Genomic DNA, 19,884 nt, shown 5'->3' with positions numbered 1-19,884 from the left:
TACTTTGGTTGTAGGAATTGCAACTTTTACAGAATTGAGAGTGTGATTTGTTGCTAAAAAAGTAATTCTGGAAAATAAATCGAATGTAATTTACGAAGACCAATGTTCCTCAAGTACTACCAAACTAATATGTGCTTTCTTGCTTTTCCAAAATAGGCATTAACACCTTTTATCAAGGTGAAGAAAATCACCAATGAAAGAGCAGACATAGCACAGAAAAAAAATGGAATTGCCACTCCTGTCTGCCTTTCAGTGATAGTGGAAGTCTGATTCATTGAGTCTACTTGGTTTTTAAATGATGATTAAAATTGCATAATATCTTATATCATATTTTTACATTTAAATGAAGACAAAAATGCTTCACAGTGCAGCATTTTAAATCTGCTGATTTGTGGATTCTGACATCGAAAGGTAATCTAGCTGTGCAATTATGGTGATTGAAGTCACGGAAAGTCAAGTGCTCATTGACACTCATTATGTTTGCTGCAAAGGAGGTAGGTGGGTTCTTCACAAAAAACAAATGTCTACATGCAAAATGCTATGATCACAGCTCCCAATCTAATTAGACATTTGAGATCATGTTTTGGTTGCAGATGGCAAGGGTTCACAAAAATGCATTCATGATTGACTATATCTGTGTAAAGCAAGGAACAACTAAATACGATGTATCTAATTTACAATCAAAGCTTCAGGCTATATACTGTTAGCTTAAAAAGGCAAGGCAAGTTGTAGTATAGTTGTATGGCACCGTATAATACATAGAGGTCATTCAAAGTGCTTTTCAGGCAAAAGAAAAAAGAAAGGCCGATAGAAGAATGAAACAAGATAGTAACAAAATAAAACAACATGTACTTGTGAACTGGTACATACAACGCACAAGAAACTGGGAATTTAGCTTCTTACTGTTGCTGACCAACATAAAAATGATAAATCCAGTATCTTACTTTACAATTACTCTTTTTCTCTGCAGAAACCCTACTATCAATGTGTAGGGTTTCTAAAAGCAGTGACAGTAGTGTAAGTAACTTTGACTAAACTTTAAGAAATGCTCCGTCTGAACACACAAGGACCAGACAAACTTCATCATCAAAAAGAACAAAGGAAAAAAGAGTCAAATTATTTGCAGAGAAGCAAGCAAGCACACTAAGAAAGCAAAACATCCACCTCTTGAGTAGAGACAACACCAGCTCTGCCTTCAGAAGATGACATACATCCCATTATGAGATGAGGCGAGGAGTGAGTGATACTGATGAGCTTTTAGTTATTTGTCTTTGTTATAGTGTACAATGAATACAATGTTGGGCCAGTGCCTTTGCTGAGTGCAAAACTTAAAAGCAGTGACTGCTTATCGTAACACGTTTTTTTTATTATAAAAAATGCACTGCACAGCTTCACAATTACCATGTATGAATATCCCTGTGTTTAAACATTTAATATTTTTACAGGGCCAGCATAATGGTTAAAAAATGTTGCCTGTCAGACACCGGGCAAGTGAAGGTAATTATGTGGAAAAAGAGATCAAAAGCAGTCATGCTCTGACGGGTACTGGACCTCAAACTGCCAAAGGGACATTGCACCGGTCACCCTGCACTCTGACCATCCTGAGCAAAGGCATTTGCCACAGAGTGTGTGTATATGTGTGTGGATGAGTGACTATTGAAGTTAAAAGTATAAAAAATTGCTTAAAGCTTGGGTAGGCAGTTAATTTTTGCCGTCGTTGGGCAAAAAAACACAATAACCTTTCAGCATATTGTAATTCAAGTGGTCTGAGAGAAAACTAGACTTCTGCACCTCTTAGAAATCCCAAACCTAAACCGATCCCTTTGTTGAAAGCATCATTCAATGGCAGAATATCCTGCAGGAAAGGTTGCTATCCTAGCATGAGCAACAACTGCCCATAATACTAAGCAACCCAAAGAAGTAAGGGGGACTTATCAAAAAACGAGTCTGACAATATCAATGAAGCGTTTCAGAGAGAAGAGAATATGTTGAGCCTTTTGCTCATGGCTGTAGTTAGCCTAAGTGAGAACTGCTGCGTTGTGATTAGCAGAGGGCTAAACGATTAGCAACTAATTCTCTCCATCATGGAAGCCCTTCCCCGATTCTTCAAATCACAGTTTTGTCATCTCAAAGGGCTTTACAGGGTCACATGTTTGGTAAGAAAACAGGACGGTAGCTCTTATATAATTGCCGCATTATAACGGCATCAGGATCACAATCACGATAGAGACTATGTTTGAAAGGAATGGCTCGAACTTGCTTATATATGCCTGTGCTCGTCTGGTTCGAAGGGGCTGAGGACAGAGTGGGGAGAGCTGCAGTATGAGGGCTGCATTATCTTATTCAGGAAGTTTTTTTTTGTTGCCTTTTCCACACAACTGCCTACTCTGGAGTATCACTTTAATTACAATTTATTGAAAGTTTTTTAATGGAATTCTTCCCCAAAAACATCCGAAATAAACTGCTAAACTGCCAACCCCAGCAGTAATGGATATACATTTGAGATGTTTTGTTAAAAAGGGACATCTCTTAAAGTGGTTTAACAACCTCTGCTGTTTCAACTGAAATGAGGTTTGGATATAGTGCAACATCATGTTACACAGAAAATATTTTTTTTTAAACATGTATATATGCGTATATAGTATATATGCGATGATTGTTATTTTCCCATCAGAGTTGGCCCATATGTTTATTATACTCTGGACTGTGAAAGGTGATATTAGCTTGTCTCGTATACTTGTCTTTTACATTGTCTGTCATAAATTTCAATTTGGGATTATGCAGTTGTTACTCTGCAAAGAACAACGTTATCAGAAATACTTACAACAATCCAGATACTGTTTTGTTATTTGTAAATACCTTATTCCTTTAAGAAAATAGAAAATTATATTTGTCTGCCATGTTTGGATACCAGAAGCCAGTTGTTTGCTTTTATAGCAGACTGTGATATGTATATGTATGTAAGTACATCTTGCTATGGAGCAACCTTGTGGATATTATCCCAGTAGTATACGGTACTTTGTAATTTAATGCTTTAGCAGATCCATTAACAGCTCAAGGTTGCTGAATATGACACAATCCTGCTGTAGAGAGCTAATGTTACAGCATGGAACTATGTTCTTTTCTTTTTACTGGAGGAGGCAGCAGGAACTATTGCATCGTAGAAAGCAACAAAGCAGGTGTTTGCATTAAGTAACCTTTTCTCATAAAGCCCACTGCTACACAGAGTTACATTTTAAAATAATATCCCAGGGGAGCTTACTGAACAAACATCACTTTATATCAAACTGTCCAAACTAAGCCAACAGCCTAACTCCTTCGCAGTGTGCTCTGAATACTGATATGTTATGTCCGAACCTGCAAATCCCAGCTGGGACAGACTGGCTATGCAAGGTGCCACTGTGTATCAGGGCCGATAGAATGAAGTTTACAAGGAAGAAACGCATATGTAGCTAAATGTAAAGTGGCAGGTGCTACCCTGCTCCCGCTCTGCTGATTCAAGCCCCCTATTTTACAAAAGCAAACTCAATCTGCCTCAGAATGTCATTATAGTGAAATCTATACGATGAACGGACTGAGTAGCCAGATCTGAATCGTATTACTGTCCAATAGTGGCAGGCCGGCTCTGTGGGACGGCTTCAGAAAGTGAGAGAGCGAAAGAGAGAGTATGAACTGTGTGCATGAACCACTGGTCTGTGGCAGGCTTGACAAGAGAGCAGCAGGGCAGCTCTGGCAGGTGAAGCCAATGTGATATTCTGTGACTGCTCTCATCGCCAGACAGCCAGGTCATCTGAAAATAAAAGAGGTCATCTCTCCTTCACTTAACCCTCTGTTGCCCAACCACCATGCCTCCTTTCATTCCTCGTCTGTTTCTTCTCTCCTTCCAAATCAATCTCTCTTTCCCTCCAACTCTCTCCCTCTTTGTCCAAATCCCATCTCGTCCAACTCCCTCTCTGCTTTTTTCATCGAACGTTTTTTTTCCAAATCCTCTTTATCCCTCACTTGCTATTTGCCAGTCCATTCTCTGTCTAACTCAAGTCCTCTCTCTTTCACGCTAGCTACTTGCTGTCCTTCTCTCACCCTCTTTTTCTTTCTCTTCGTAGGCAGGCAGGAGGGTCTATCTATGCGCTATCAGGGTGTGTCTCTTGAATCACATGTGGCTTGTGGGCCGTGGTAAAGAACAGGGGAATAATAGCAATAATCACACTAAAGTTGAGAGGCTCATCTCTCAGTTACAGTTCACCGTGTGATGCCACCAGCAAGGGAGAAGATGTGCATGTGCATCACCTGGTAGAGCGCTGCCCTGTGTACTAAGCCTGAGTCCTAAGGTAATTTGCCTTTTATTTTTATTTTTGAATGAGGCCATTGATAAATGATTAATAACTATGTTCAGTTATAACACATAGCTACTGGCTACTCCTGCAGGGCGCTGTGCCTCATTGTAGCAGCAGCTTATTGAGTTTAGCTATTCCTGAACAAACATGATTGTGTGATTGATGTCGTCCACAGCAAATTATTTTTGAAACAACATGATCCTTGTTGTATATATTAGTAATACCCAACACTACATCAATCTCCAGATGCTACAGCCGACATAGAACTGTGGAAGCACATAGTCTAGTTAATGGATTCATGGGTGTATGGATACAAGATGTCCAATATCCTAAATCCATGAACAACCATGGCAGTGTTGGACACTCACGACAGAGTCTATTTATTGTACCAGGAGGAACACTATTTCTGCTGCTGATGGACCACTTGACACCGCGGGCTGATTATTGATATTTAGATGCCTGGCTTTTCTCTGCCAAAAACTGAACATACACTGCATAGTCATTCATCATTCTATTAATTCAATTGTATTAAAACATTTACATTAGTTTTGTTTTTTTAAACAACAATCTATGACATGAAATCTGTTTGGGTACATATGAATCTGGAATTTCGGCTTTTTCAAATCACACTTCTTCCGTCATTGTCACATCTTAAAACCACACATTGTTAATACTATGGGAACATGAGTGTGACACTTGATATCTACAACACATTAACACCCGGCATTAATGTGCCTGCTGTGTGAATACATTGTGGTATTCAAAGAAGGCAAGCATGCATAAAATACACTCTGAACTGTATCCAAGAAAGAAGAGAATCCAGTCAATAATCAAGTTTGGAGGGCGACAGACACACATTTGGCATCAGAAACAATGTGTAAATGGATTGCTGCTTTAAGCCAGATATAGTAAGCACACAGTGCGCTGTAAACAGTTCAATCAACCCTGAAGCCTATCGAATCAACCAATGTGCAGGTACCTAGATAGTAACACTTCTGTGAAAAGTACAGTCAATTTTAAAGGATGCAAATGATAAACAGGCCATAATAAATGTCAACCTGCATTTTCCCAAAAAGGAGAATTGCTCCTGCTACTCTCTTAATATAGATTTGTGGTGAATTTTAACATCATACTGTAAAAATTATCATTATTTTGAATTGACAAAAGTTACAATGAACAAACACACCAGATGCAAAAGTTCATACATACCCGATATTTAGAAAGGTCAATCCTTAGTGAGTTATGCAGCTGGTCCAGTAATTTGACAAACTTTTCCCTCTGTCGGGACGAAAAATGCCATAATTAAGTTCACGTAAAGCATTGTGTCTAAAAATGTATCACACTTTGTGGTCTGTAGCATTGCTGTGCCTGCAGTGATTCATTTTTTACTTCCTGGAACCAAAATATGGGTTTAGAAAAATTGCCAGACTCGGCTTACTGCCTGGAAATATTATGTGATGCCGTACAATTTTAGCTTATTAAAAGTTCAAAAGCACTGGCAAACTCTGAGATCTGGTTGATTTCAAATGCACAACTTGTTTTGAACAAATAACTCGTTGAGTTTAAATACAAAAAGTAGCGATGTCAATGGTTTAATATCAGACTCTAAGACAGCACTAGATGTTACTTTAGTCTAACCGGAGCCCTTAGAAACCCCATTTTCATTTAGCACTCTATCACTGGTGTAATGTCTGCGGATGTTGGACTACAAGACAATAATAGCTATGCTTACCCCAAAGTTAGAGGCAGCAAATCGGTCAGAAGCGGAGGCAGTGGTTGTGGTGGTGGTGGTTGTGTGGGCGAAGTAGGCATTGATATTAGCAAGCAGGTTGCTCATCACTGCTGGCACACCGGGACACATGTACTTGGCGGACAAACAGGAGAAGTGCCTACGGAGGAGAAGAGGCAGCTATTATTCAACGAAGCATACGGGGCACTGCTGTAGCATCCATGTCGGATAATGTCTCCACCAAAGATCAATACACAATTTAATGAGAAATAGGGACAGGGACAGATACCACATCGACGGCAAAATTCCAGACAGAGCACATTATAAAGACTCGCTCTTCAGTAATCCTCATAATCAACAAAGTTGCTCTGCACTGAAATAGAACATAGTTCAGAATTAAGAAAGATTTCCCTCAAATATATATCTAAATAAAACATCGCAAACCCTGCTTCTGTCCATTGCTTTACAGTTATAACAAACAGAAAATGAGCAGACAAACTGAAGTGAAGTTTTTCTTATTTTCAGTGACTGCTGAAGAGAGAACATATTTTGAATGTTCCAAACAATTACTTCTGGTGGAAGAGATAATGGATAAGAACTTTGCTGCTCTGTTCATGTACTATAATCGTGTCTTCAGTGACTATCTATAGCCAATGATATAATAAATCACAGCTGTATAACCTCTACTATTAAGGACATAAGGCTGCAGAGTAATAGATGGAGTAGGTTTGATCAATGGATCCTATGGGGCTGTGATATAAACCCTTCCAGGGGACGGAATAAAGAAATCTTACTGCGCACCATTTAACTTATTTATGTGTTTCATGCTGTAACAAATACAACCGAGACAAAGTCAAGCACAGTATGCACACTTGCCGAGGTAAGTGTTTTCCACTGAGGTGAATCCACATGTGTCAACCCAGCACAAATTCAATCTCAATACTATGCAGTGCACTAAAATAACACAAGGGATCTTTCGCAGCGGAGGAACTGAAGCAGGTGCCTCTTACTGTTGCAAACTTAGTGTCTTCTGTTTTGACAAATCTTGTTTTCTTTTCTCCCGTCACCAGAGCTCTTTTAACTCCCTGAACTTTAAAACAGCGCTACCTAGCAGTAATTAAGTGCTGGAGCCAGAGATGCCTGGTTTGAGCAGGGATCTCTGCCTGAGTGAAAAGCATACGCTCCTTTTAACACTTCACACTGCGGCTTGACAAGCCATGTAGAATACGTTCCACATTATAAATCACTGGTATCGACAGTGAACATAAAGACTGGCTCTCATCTCCAAACCCATTCAGACAGCAGACAAAAGATCACTCTATTCTAGATAGAATACCAAATGTAAAACTGTGTGTATGCAATAATCTGTATGTTTACTTTGATGCAGCTGACAAAAATATACACTGGGCTTTTTTTCTCCGCCTTCGGCGAGACCCATAGCAACCAAGCATATGAGTGCATTGGATGATTTGCCTGAGAGCTTAAAGCCAGCTGAGCTTTATAAATATAGCATTTGTTAATCTAATGTTGCTTTAATATACGAAAAGAAGGACTTGATATTATTTATAACTTCACTTTGAAATACTCTAAACATAAATTAGGGGTATTGATATTAATGGAAAATGTGTGTATATGTAAATAGTTTTATATATCACAATCTAGAGGTGACCACTAGTATTGTGAGGCTGGAGAACAGATATTTTGAAACGAAGAACATCCTGCACAGTGAGTCATTGTTTCATACAGCCAAAGTGTTGAAAAAGGCCCCGTGTTATGGGGAGTAATGCTTACAGATTTACTCCCCCTCCTGAGTGCAGCCCAAGCACACGCCTGCATACGCACACACGCTCACAAATAGAAACACAACCATGTTCTCATCGGGAGGCCTATTTAATTACTTTGCTTTCAGCCTCCAAATTACCCAGGAGCACTTGGGGTTAGGCGAGCAAAGAGAGTGATGCAAAGAGAGTGATGATGGCATCCGCTGAATTCCCATGGTGCTTTTAGAGCGCGATCTCCTGAGCCAATTTTCAAGAGGAAGACGTTGCTTCTCCTCGTGTTACCCTGCCTTAGTTTTTACCAGCATAGGAGGTGCACTACGCACACACTCACATCTCATTTTACGATTTTGGATGGCTTGGAGAAATTAAAAAAAAGATGATGAGAGACACAGGATGGTGGGATGTGAAGAAGGTAGGGGGTGGTGATAGAGTGAGATGAAGAAAAACAAACATGAGTGAGGGATATGTTGGGGGTTGTTGTGTGGGGCACGGGAGGGATAGTTGAGTCTTTGCAGCTACTGTGATTTATGCTGCCATTATGTCAGGAGTGGCTGGGAGTCAAGGATCTATGATGAAGAAAACGGAAAGGGAGGGCCTTTCATAAATTTCTGATGAAGCATAATAAGCGCTTCTATGAGAAACGCCAAGCTTAAACAAGGTTCAAGCCTGAAGCATTACCTCAACCGGAGAAAGCTGGTAATAAGGCAACTTGCTGCCTCACTTGTCTGCACTTAAATAACCCTGCAATCCCTCATATGCTGCAATACCCTGTCACACTGACACAACCGTCTGTCACCTTGGGCGGTTTACAACACCAGAACAATCAATTGTGTCAACCCTTATATATAACGCGTTATACGTGTCGTTATTGTAGCAGTTCCACTCTTTGCTGATGTGGACACAATGGTGATGGGGCAAAGGAATGTTGAGGAATTCTAGAAACAGTTAATTCAAGCTTTACGTGGCTCAAAACGAGAAACCCAATGCCATGCCAGGAAGATCGAGCAAGCTGCTGCTGTGGGAGATACATGAGGTTGAGTCATAATAATCACTGCGATCAGAAAAGTGAGAAAGGAGGGGGCGAGGGATCAAACATGCCTGGGGCCTTTTGGAAATAGCCTGTAACAGGTCAAAGTCAGGGTAACGGTAGCTAAAATATTTGTTTATAATTGTATACATTATACTATATTGTTTTATCAAGATCATTAAAAGCAACACAGTTTATCAGTCACTCTTCATCTCACGGATGCATGCGGACAGATCTCTGGATGTTAAAGTCAAACGTGAGCTGTGCCTTTCATTCAATTTGCCAACACAATGTGTGTGTAATTAGAGTCTGATGGACGAAGGCAGCAGCTAACTACATAGTCATCTTCTGGGACTGCCCAACAAGCCTATTCTGAAAGGCAAGCGGAGTCTAACAGGTGCAGTTTGGTGATTCAAATTGACATTTTTAGACTGACTCAGACTCACTAACAATTAAAACTTACTAAAGCAAACAATAAACAAGAGATCAAAGGTGTAATTAAAAAAAAATTTAAATTTTAAAAAATTACTATCGGTACTTGTTTATCTGTATTTATTCTCCACATTTAACTGCAATCAAAATATGTAAAATACAACATAATATCTACCTAAAGTAGCTTAATTAAAACATTGATATAAAAACAAAGTTGATTATTAGTGGGAATAGAAGGGGAGTTTTTTTTATCGTTAATTACAAGTTAGAATCTCAACCAGAGATTGCATGTATGACAGGGAGAGAATCAAACAAATATAAGGTTGGTCACAAGTGTTTCTGAAAAAAGTGAGGACGCTCTCTTCGCATTTTTGCATGAACTTTTGAATCGGTCCACAACTTCAGCTCCTCTGTCTCCTAAAGGGGGATCGACGATTATCTCAGCAAATCGTAATATGTATTTGTTTACATCCCCACATACCAAGAGGCACAGAAGAAAATATAGCTTAAAAAAAAAGAGAAAATAAATATCCCAGAGGAGGGGATAGATGACGTAGAATAGATGGTGTCCGAGGTCTTTAATGACTTCCAAGTAACAAATACAATTTCAGAATGACCTATGAAAATAGCTCTTTGCTATAGTTCACGACCAGCTTAGTGAGACAGTTTCAAGCTCAAGTTCAATTACCACACAGCCATAACTGCTCGCATCTTCTTTGTCTGGTCTTGAACAGTGGTCAAATATTCTAAATGCACTATTCTGACAATCTTTTCAATCAACACAGTTTAAACTGAATGTACCAGAAAGAGTTTTGAGAGAAACAAGTATAAATGTAAAATCCTTTTGGATGGGGGCAAATCGGTTTCTGTGGGCCACATAAAAACTCTTCTATGTGGGAAACACTGCATGTGACATGAGATGCACGGACTTAGTAAATCTGGCCACCAATGTCTGCTGTATAAAGACAAAAAAAAAGCTATGGCAACTAGTGCACTAGAACATCGACACTGCACATGTAAGGATAGATGAATGACGCAGACTTCTGCAGTGGCAACCATTACACCGTGGCAACATTATACAATGTAACATGGCATTGTATGGCCATTTCATGATCATTTTCGGATGGTATTTCTTTGTATGTACCTGCGAGTTGACTTGTTTGTGTCTGTGTGTGTAGTAAAGGGAGAGGGACACTTTTATGGATGGACGGGGTCACAGAGGGTCAGAGGGAGGGAAACAACACTGTTTATGTGTGTCCATGATCAATGTGACCAAGGCAGGTTGGGAGTTTTTCCAAGTAATTAATCAATCAAACTTAGGAGCTCGATAGTCCTCCAAAGCTCTAGTTCTGCTGAGGAGACATCTTTACTATTTCTCCTCTCCTTCTGCTCTCCTTTTCTCATCTCCTTCTCTCCTTCACGCTGTCGGATGGAACAATGACAGATTGGTGAGGTAGAAGGCCATAGATCAGGGTGGTACTCACGTCATGGCCTGATAGATGGACTCCACTCCGTATCTCATGGCAAACTCATCCACTATCTCCTGAGACACGTCGTCAAAGTAGACCTTCCACGCTTCGTCCCCTTTCACCTGCGGGATCTTTACCACCCCACTGTTCTTCACCTCGGTTAGGTAGTGGAACAGGTTCTGTGAGTGGCACGAGATATAAGACAGAAGAGGTTACGGTGAAGGACTGCAAATGATGACCCTTATCACAGCTGTTTAATTTTTTTTTTTACAATGCTCTTAACGATTGATTGTTGAAAAATCCTGTTAGTTTGCTTTCCGATGTAATCACAACAAATCATTTGTTTTCTTTAGTACCTGTCTTCGCAAACTTAATGCTTGGAGCTCCCCAAAGACAAAGATTGGAGTTGAGTGAGAACTCATTTAGCCTAATGCTGAATCGCATGATAATGGTTACCTCATGTAAACAGGTGTATTGGCCATGAGGAGGAACCACATTCTCCTCCCCTTTCATTTCCACACTGATCTTGAGTCTGATGGCACCAGATACCGCAGACTTGTCAGTCCTTTTATCTGTAACACACAACCAAGATTGGTTAGTCATACACAGAAAATAACTGAAGACTAACTACCATTTACAAGCTGCATTTTTGGTAGCTTAGCCAAAATGTATCATATCAAAGTGAAGTTTTTGCTCACTATTTACACTCCACAATCTCTATTTTGAGACATACAGTAATATTTAAATGTTTTGTATCCTGAATGATATAGCACAATGCTAAGCACTATAAAGACCTGCTGCATCACCATTTTCCTCATAATAGCTGATGTAGCAAGTGAAAGAAAGAATATTTTCTAAAAGTTGTATTCCATTCAGTTAAGCTCCAGCACATATGGACTACCCCAGTCAGTGAAAGACAATAAACATCATTGTTGTCCACCTCGAAAGATAACGCATGAATGACATCATCTAAAGCACACAACATTAATGACAAGAACATTGATGGCGTAAAACACGAGTTACATCATATCTTCGCTCACTGCCATGCAATTTAAATTTATGAGAAAACACTTGCATTTGCAATATCACTGGCTAGAATGCGTGGGCTGTTGGTTTGGGGGAATGGAGTTCATTTCATGTATGCAAATATCAACCTCAACGTATATGCACACGTTTCTTGTATTCTCATATACAGCCACAAAGCCACAAAGATGCAGGCTCACACATTCCTGACAGGTCTGAAAGCTAACGACTTCACAGCTGCTGGGGTTCGTTACAGACTTTAAATGCCTCCCCTCTGTGTTTTCATATACAATTAATCGCTACCGTATTAAATGAGGGAAAGTTTCCCCTACTGTCAGTTGGTCTAGAGACAGACAATTGAAAAATAATGAAGTGACAAGCGACGGAGACTAGTGCTGGAAATGCAAAAGCCCATATTGGAGAGGAGCTGAAGAGGCTTAGAAAGGAGAGTAGCTGGGAGGGTGGACACCCACACCAGCAAAGGGCTGTTTAAACATTCATTGTGGACATTTAAAAAGGCAGAGAGCAGCAGCAGTGGTCAGGGGTCAAAATTACCACAAATTGCTTCCTTTTAGCTTGAGAGGCAAACAAAGACAGCACCCGCCAGTCATAACACTTAAACAGAAGTGGGAGCTTGCATTATGTTGCACATTCAACCTCATGTAACATGGAGATACTCGTGATATTTGAGAGTGGAAACAGTGAATGGCCCCACATCAACAACAGTAGTACCAAAACTGAACCAAAGGTATCTGTGGCCTGGATACATGGATAGTAATGCTAAAGTCAATTGGACCACACTGTATCTTCCTGTGTAATGGCTCCATCACAATGATGGTAGAGGATGTTTGAAGACATCACCGTGGCCACTAATACATTGTGAAAACAATTATTTATTTATTTTACCATACTTTTGCCAGTCCAAGACAGTTTTTTTTTATTATATAGGCAAATCTCTTGTACGCTTGCTTGCATTCAGACAAAAGTAGACATTTGAGAGGGTTGGCTACTTTTGTAAAATGGAGAAAAAAGGTTCTGTTGTTTTGGTATCAATACCAAAACTGAGGTATCATATCTGTGTTGTACTGCATCAAAATCAAATCACTATATATCTCAAAATATCACATAAAGTCAACATTGTATCTTGATAATAACCACAGTAACTGCTGTTACAATTATTTTTGAGTTCATCAATATCTCCTTTAGCGAGACTGAGCTCAAATGGGTAACATACCTAGATTGTACCAAACGTCCATCTCTCCACTTAGAGTGCGGACCTCGATGATGGTCTGGCCCAGGAAATCGTCTGACTCACGCTTGAAATGCTGCTTCACCCTTGATTTAATGTCATCATCCTCGTCCCACACACGCACCTTGATACGGTCAGTGGCGTTGTGACATTCACTGTGATTTGGAAGATGAGTATGCCAGGTCAAAATAATCACAACAACATGAACAACATCAGCAAGAGCTTATTCAATGACAGCGCATCAGGTTGGGGGTATTCATTAGAGCGGAATGACGGCCAAATGCATGCATACAACTTCAGACACTTCTTTGATTCTTTGGACACATATGGAGAACAATTCTTGTCTAGATTCAAATGAAAAAAAAGGATATTTGTGTATGCATTTGAGTGTGTATGCTTAGCATGCATATGTGGAGGAGGGCTCTCTGCCCGGAACGAGGAATTAACGCAAGACACTGCATGACCTTTACTCTGCAACTATATGTTTTTACTCCCAATGCATGCTAATATATTCAAAGAAGAGCTGAATGTTTCACAAGAATGACTGCATAGCATCCATAGCATGGATTATTTGTTTGTGAAAGCTTAATGTCCGCCTCTTCACTCCTCTTTGCATCAGTGCAGCTGACAGACTTTTCACAATAATGACTCTGCTAAATAGAACAGAGGTGGCCAAAGCACTTAGCTTCAGATGGGGTCAGACTCTTCGGCTCTGGAATTAAAACCAACAGATTACATTTTGTTCTAATGACATCTTGGGTGCAACAGTATCTGCAGTATTTTGTTTTAACTAATCCCTTTCCGGGGGAAGCACTGGCTGCTGCTGCTCCACATGTCCAGTACTTTGCTCTCTCTGCCTAGCACACAGTAACGCATCGCTCTTTTAATCTGCATCCTCGTCATAATGTCAAAGAGCCACCACATTACAGGTGAGGAGCCTTGTTTGACCCTGAGATAGGACATGTACACACACACACACACACACACACACACACACACACACACACACACACACACACACACACACACACACACACACACACACACACACACACATACAGTATATAGAACATCTCAGGAGTATATACTAAATGCTATTCTTAACTAATCATTTTAAACAATGTGTTCATACTTTTAAAAATATGCGGTTTTCTTATAGGAATATGACCTAGAAGTATAGACAGATACCTCCAAAGGAATGACCTTACGAACCCTTCCAACACATCACAGCATGATACGTAACTGCAAGTTGTTTTAGTATATTTGCTCTTATTTCAGTCCTGATGCAGGAAATTTGATGATCAAAGTATAGCAGAAAAAACACCATGAACTACTGGCTTAAGTTCAAACCTCCTAAAATTACATTTTCCTTTTTAACCTTGTTCTTAATTTCAGAGTTAAACAAAACAACTGACTTTAATGGGGTTAGCAAAGCAAGTCTTGACTGTGTTTCTCAAAGGCTCCAAATCTTCGAAAACTACTCATTTGGGGGTCAAGTATTTAACGTTGTCTCCTGGAAACTCACTTCCAATCATTCCTTACATTTCCAATCTGAAGTGTGTTAGATCTGCCGAATAACCCACGAGCTGAAACGGTTTCATTTGCGGGTGTGTTTGTATCTGCATCTCCAAATCCTCCGCAGTGTAGCTGGTGTACAAGATGTCATAACTGGGAGTAATTTCCGAAGCTATCAAGTCACCGTCAGTAAAAAAAAAAAAAAAAAGAGTTGTCGATGTATTAACTTAAGCCTTAAGATTTCCTTGATCAGATGATTCCTAATCTTAGTGGGGATTTACTTGTCATATATAGGTCAAATTAGTAGAGAGCACTCACAAGTAGAACTTCTCATCCCAGACCGGGTTGAGGTTGCCGAAGATGGTCTTCGTCCTCCGTTTGGTCTTGCCCACCTGGACGGTGACGTAAGGGTCGCTAGAGCCAGTCTTATCCTTGGCCTGTAAACCCTGTGCACTCATCACTGGAGACAAGACAGAGTTGAAAAGAGTAAATAGTACTGTAAAAACCATTAGCAACATATGTGACCACCTTAAGGATTTCATACACCTTAAGGTTACTTATCCTGAAAATAAACTCACTTACTACTTCACTCAATTCACACAGACATATTATTTTGGAGTTTGGCGGAGGTTTTACAACAGTCTCTCAAAGTCCCAGTCATGCATCTCACTCTATATTTTATTTTAGTGCTTGCTAGTCCGTTTCCAGAACTTTATTTATTTGATTCTCTAGTGTCAACTCAAGAATTGAGGGCTTGTTAGTGCCTCCAGCAACTTTGTGCACTTGCCAAAAGCTGAGGCAACTAAGCAGCTCTTTGGTTCATTGACAGCAGCCACATTTAATATTCTTGTGTTTATGTGACATATTCATTCTAGCTATGCTTCATATTGTCCTACATCCAGGCTATAGGTAGATACCATCCCTGTGTGTAGGCCCACAGCTACAATATGTCTATGCTGAGCGAAGACTAACATTTGTAATCTTACTTGCACGCACGCACACACGCGTGCGCGCACAGACACACACGCGCGCGCACAGACACAGGAAGGTGCAGAGGAGAGACAGTAGTATTTCAGAGCGCCATAAAAGCGAAAAAGGACACTGAGCATTAAATATGCATAAGTGACCGTCTAAATAATTCAGGGTACATATATATCCCTCAGCTCAATGCTGACAGAAGTTGGTGGGAAGGATATAGAGGCTAGAAGAGCCATGGCCTTCCTGCTCCAAGAGTACTGAAAAACAAATGGCTGCTCTAGTTAAAGTGGCATACATATGGCGGGGTTAGTATGCTTCAAAACAAACAAAGTGCTAGTCATTTCATCCAGCGGCATCTAAAATCCTCGCCCTCACACCTTTCTATGTCGGAGCTATGTATTCGACAATTTTTGTAACATTTTGAACTCGACAATCCAACATTCTCAGATGCGTAGAGTTGAGTAAGAACGCAGCTACCTCTGTCACATTTCCGATGTACAAACATGAGCACAATTATCCTCAAGGTAGCCCTCCCAGTCTTCTGTATGTAAAGTTAATGTTGTACATCCCCTGCCTTAAATAGAGTAAACTGGAAGCAATGTTGGGGTTTGATAGCATTTTAATCCAGTACTGAATATGTTTATCGAATTTGAAATCCTTTATTGAGTCTGTTTGGGTTTAGTTTTTCACAATTTTACAAAAATGGAATACAGCTTCCAAAGAATTGACAGTTCCTGAAACGTTTACATGACGGCCTATTCGTACGAAAGGTGGGAAAAGGACAAGATTCATAATGATTAAAGAAGAGTAGAATAAGAAAGAGGGCATACCCAGAGGCATGAACAGATTGTGGTATGAAGAGTGGAAACTGAACAGAGGAATGGACGACATGTTTCCCAATTTTATACATTAACGTCTGTTGCAGTGAGTTTGAGAAAGGCTTTTAGTGAACTAACTGTTCTAAGACAATTTAAGTAAAGGAAAATAATATTATGTAATATACTCATACTCCTTCTCGCACATGTGTTTGATAGTGATGTGATCAGTGCATTGGCAGGTACAGTAGCAGATGTGGTGATTAGCAGATATTTTCAAATTAGCGTAACATAGTATGTCTGATCAAGGTTCACATTCACTGCCAAACCTTGTGATGTGCACATCAGCCAGAAACAGAATGTCTCATGGTCGCTGTGAGAGTGCTGCAGAGTCAATGTCAGTCTGTATTTATCGAATGAATGAGACGTAAACAACAACTCAATAACTATATTTTAAAATGGGACGTTCAATAAGCCCGTGGGAAATTGACCGAGGCAACCCTTGGTCTCCTTAATGTCTGTCTTAATCCCATTTTCCTCTCTCTCTCTCTCTCTCTCTTGTTTCTTCCTCTCTTAGAGTCCTCTTCCTTGCTATTCCTAACCTTTCCATCTCACTCTTTATTTGTCTCCCTCTCTCTCTGTTTCTATTTCCCTCCAGTGTATTGACACTGTGAGAAATGCAAGGTGTGCAATAAATGAGCTGGGCCTGGCACAGTTACCACAGAGATAGATTGGAGTCCAGGTGCCGAGGTTACAAAGCTAACTCCCTGACCTTCTTTCTGCCAGTTAACTGGGAATAAAATGAAACCCAGTGATTAAGTGATAATATGCACCATGTGCATGTAAATGAGGTGGTGAAATAAAAAGAAGAACCTTGTAACCTCAAGGATGATTGTTCCTTTTAGGTTTACGGTCTTCATAAATAGGGAAAAACAACAGAAGTTATATAATCAACCAAGCGTGAAAATAGTGCCAGCAATTAGACCAAAATATGGATACGGGATTCAGATCTAGTCCCTTTCACTAAGAGGGTTGGTAAACACATACAAGATAAATTTGGTGGGAAAAAAGAGAACAACTCTTTAACAACTACCCATTATTTTATCTAAGGAAATAAAACTGCCCCAAAAGAGATACATACTGTATATGCATGACAAAAAAAACTAAATAACTTTCCTTCTGAAAGTGCTGTACTGTCAAACTGCACGAGGGGACATGACATTTTGATTGGCATCTCTGAGAGAGCTTGCAGGGTCGCTTTGGGGGTTCATTTTCAAAATACATTGTACAAATCAGTATGCCAGAGAGCTCAAAAACTGTTTCTCTGTCAGTTGCAGCAAGTACTCTACTATAATAATAAGTTATCATTGTCTCTTTTTTACTGCCTCTAAGATGCTTTTTATTTACCGTGCCAACATTTAACATTTGGCAAGCATTGTTGCAATCTGATAAGCTCTATCACTGCTCAATACATATCTGGTTTTCATTAGAGCTGCATGTCAGGGACAGAGCTCCAATTCGAGATTCATGCGTTATTCAAAATATGTATTTGTCTAGGTACATGAGTAGATGAGTATACAAATGTGTGTCCTGTTTTCAAAGTCTCCACATGATGATCAAAACATCCTTAGTTGTTTCCCACAAAACAGTGATGCATTAGCAACCATCACAGCATTATCCACAAATGACTTCTTCTCAAAATACATGATTTATTTCTATTACTATTTCAAATTAAATATGCATTGCTGACTGTGGTTCAGTGTCAGAGGTTAATGACCAAGATCTTGAGGTTAATGACAAGAAAATACTAATTATAATAACAGTGTTTGTCATTCCAGATGAGCCTGACTTGTAATGGCAGTTTTGTAGATTTGGCAACAGAGGACAGAGCAAAGGGTTACAGATCATGGACTAAAGGTCAAGGGTCACCTGCAGCAGTATCAGGACATTTATCACCATCATATTTCAGGATAGTTCTAAGCTAAGATACATAATCAAAATGTTAGCAGATGGTTTGTAGATTAACTTTCTAATGTAATTACAGGAACCATGCTCACCTGTGATGCTGATTTTGGCAGACCACTTGGAGGTCCCATCCAAAACGGCCTGCTTGGCTACCTTCAGAGGGCTGGTGAAGTCTTCTTTGGAGACATGGAACATCTCCTGGATCACCTCGAACACTTCAGGACTGTTCTTCTCCCTGATCTTCATGCGCTCCTTCATTGCCATGATGATATTCTGGGTCTTGTCCTCCGCCCCGTGCTTGGAGCTCTTCTCCACTGCCCCTGAAACAAGTCAAAAGTTAGTGTTTCGGCTCAGTAGTCTGTATGTTTTTAATACCCAAAAATTGTTAGAAAAACTGGTGATCCATCCCAGTGTCAGTGTATCTATCATCTGTATCTAGCACCTTTCTCTTATTTTGTAATAATCATGGTTGCATGACTTTCTCTTCTCTTAAATACTGCAAGAGTGTATACTACTGTGTTACACCATCCAGTAACCTGTCTTGTATGTGCCGCTATGACTTTGACTGTGAGTCTGTTTGGCGTTTGGGAAATCACAAATTCACTTTAATGTCGTGTTAATATGTGTGTATTTATTTATGCAAATGTAGTCTGTAAGATAAAAGAGAACGGTTAATTCCCGGTATCTAATCACATTGTCATGTATCTAGAGTGTGTTCATAAGTGCAGATTTAAAACGTGATAAAGACGAATTGCAGTTTGAACTATAAGACATTGTAATATTGGTATAAAACCGTAGTAAAACATTGTGTTTAATAAGAGTGTAGCTAATCCACTTGGAGTGTGTGAGGATTGCCTTGGGGATCATCCTGAAGCCTGAATGTCACATTGTTCCTATTTGACTACACCGTAACAACAGGGGTGTGCCTGATTGAAAAAGCTGATTGGGTACTGTAATGAGTGCCAGTGAGCAGTGTAAATGCACCGTGTTACTCGTAGCGATACGTGAAAGAGGATATGTAACACAAATCCCCATAACAACATTCACATGTACTGTAGGACTTACAGTGATATCATGAGATAAGACAACAATTATACATGAAAATGAACATTCAGCATGTAAAAATATTAGAATAAATGCAATTTATTTTGAAAGCATTTTCTAATTCCACCCTCCCCTCTTTGTGTCACACACAAACTACACACACCCATGCAATGGCATGTTTGTAAGAACATAGCTATGGGTTTCAAAGTTTTTGTGAGCTGTGCATTAATGCATTATGGGATGGATCTACTTTCTTACTTTGTAAACAATCCGCATTGAGCAGGTCCTGGCACTTCTCGTGGCATTTAACGCCGCACTCTGAGCAACGCATGCCCTGACGGGCGATGCCCCACAGCAGCCCCTCACACTCATGGCAGTAGGTGGGTGCCGTCGCCGTCCACACCTCAAAATTATGGGGTGTTGTGGATGAAATCGGGTAGATCAAGGCCTGGAGAGTCTTCTTGAAGACATGTAGTTTCTGAAAAGAAATACAAAGGCATTGAGAAATTGTGAGAAACAATGT

General features: G+C 39.9%; 1 protein-coding gene across 1 annotated transcript in view; it reads right to left on the bottom strand.

The window, feature by feature from the left end:
- The window catches only part of unc13c (unc-13 homolog C (C. elegans)), a gene marked incomplete at both ends in the record, with an annotated part of 87,360 nt that overhangs the window by 47,225 nt on the left and 20,251 nt on the right, over positions 1-19,884 (bottom strand). The window contains 8 exons of the mRNA XM_079217306.1: positions 5,544-5,612; positions 6,067-6,223; positions 10,788-10,951; positions 11,229-11,344; positions 13,030-13,199; positions 14,878-15,019; positions 18,410-18,637; positions 19,620-19,839. Coding sequence (XP_079073432.1) covers positions 5,544-5,612; positions 6,067-6,223; positions 10,788-10,951; positions 11,229-11,344; positions 13,030-13,199; positions 14,878-15,019; positions 18,410-18,637; positions 19,620-19,839 — 1,266 coding nt within the window. The remainder of the gene's footprint in view (positions 1-5,543; positions 5,613-6,066; positions 6,224-10,787; positions 10,952-11,228; positions 11,345-13,029; positions 13,200-14,877; positions 15,020-18,409; positions 18,638-19,619; positions 19,840-19,884) is intronic.

Source organism: Taurulus bubalis (genome assembly GCF_910589615.1).
Source record: "Taurulus bubalis genome assembly, chromosome: 4".
NCBI lineage: Eukaryota > Metazoa > Chordata > Actinopteri > Perciformes > Cottidae > Taurulus > Taurulus bubalis.
Note: the sequence above shows the minus strand (reverse complement) of the source record. Positions and strands in the feature narration are given on the sequence as shown.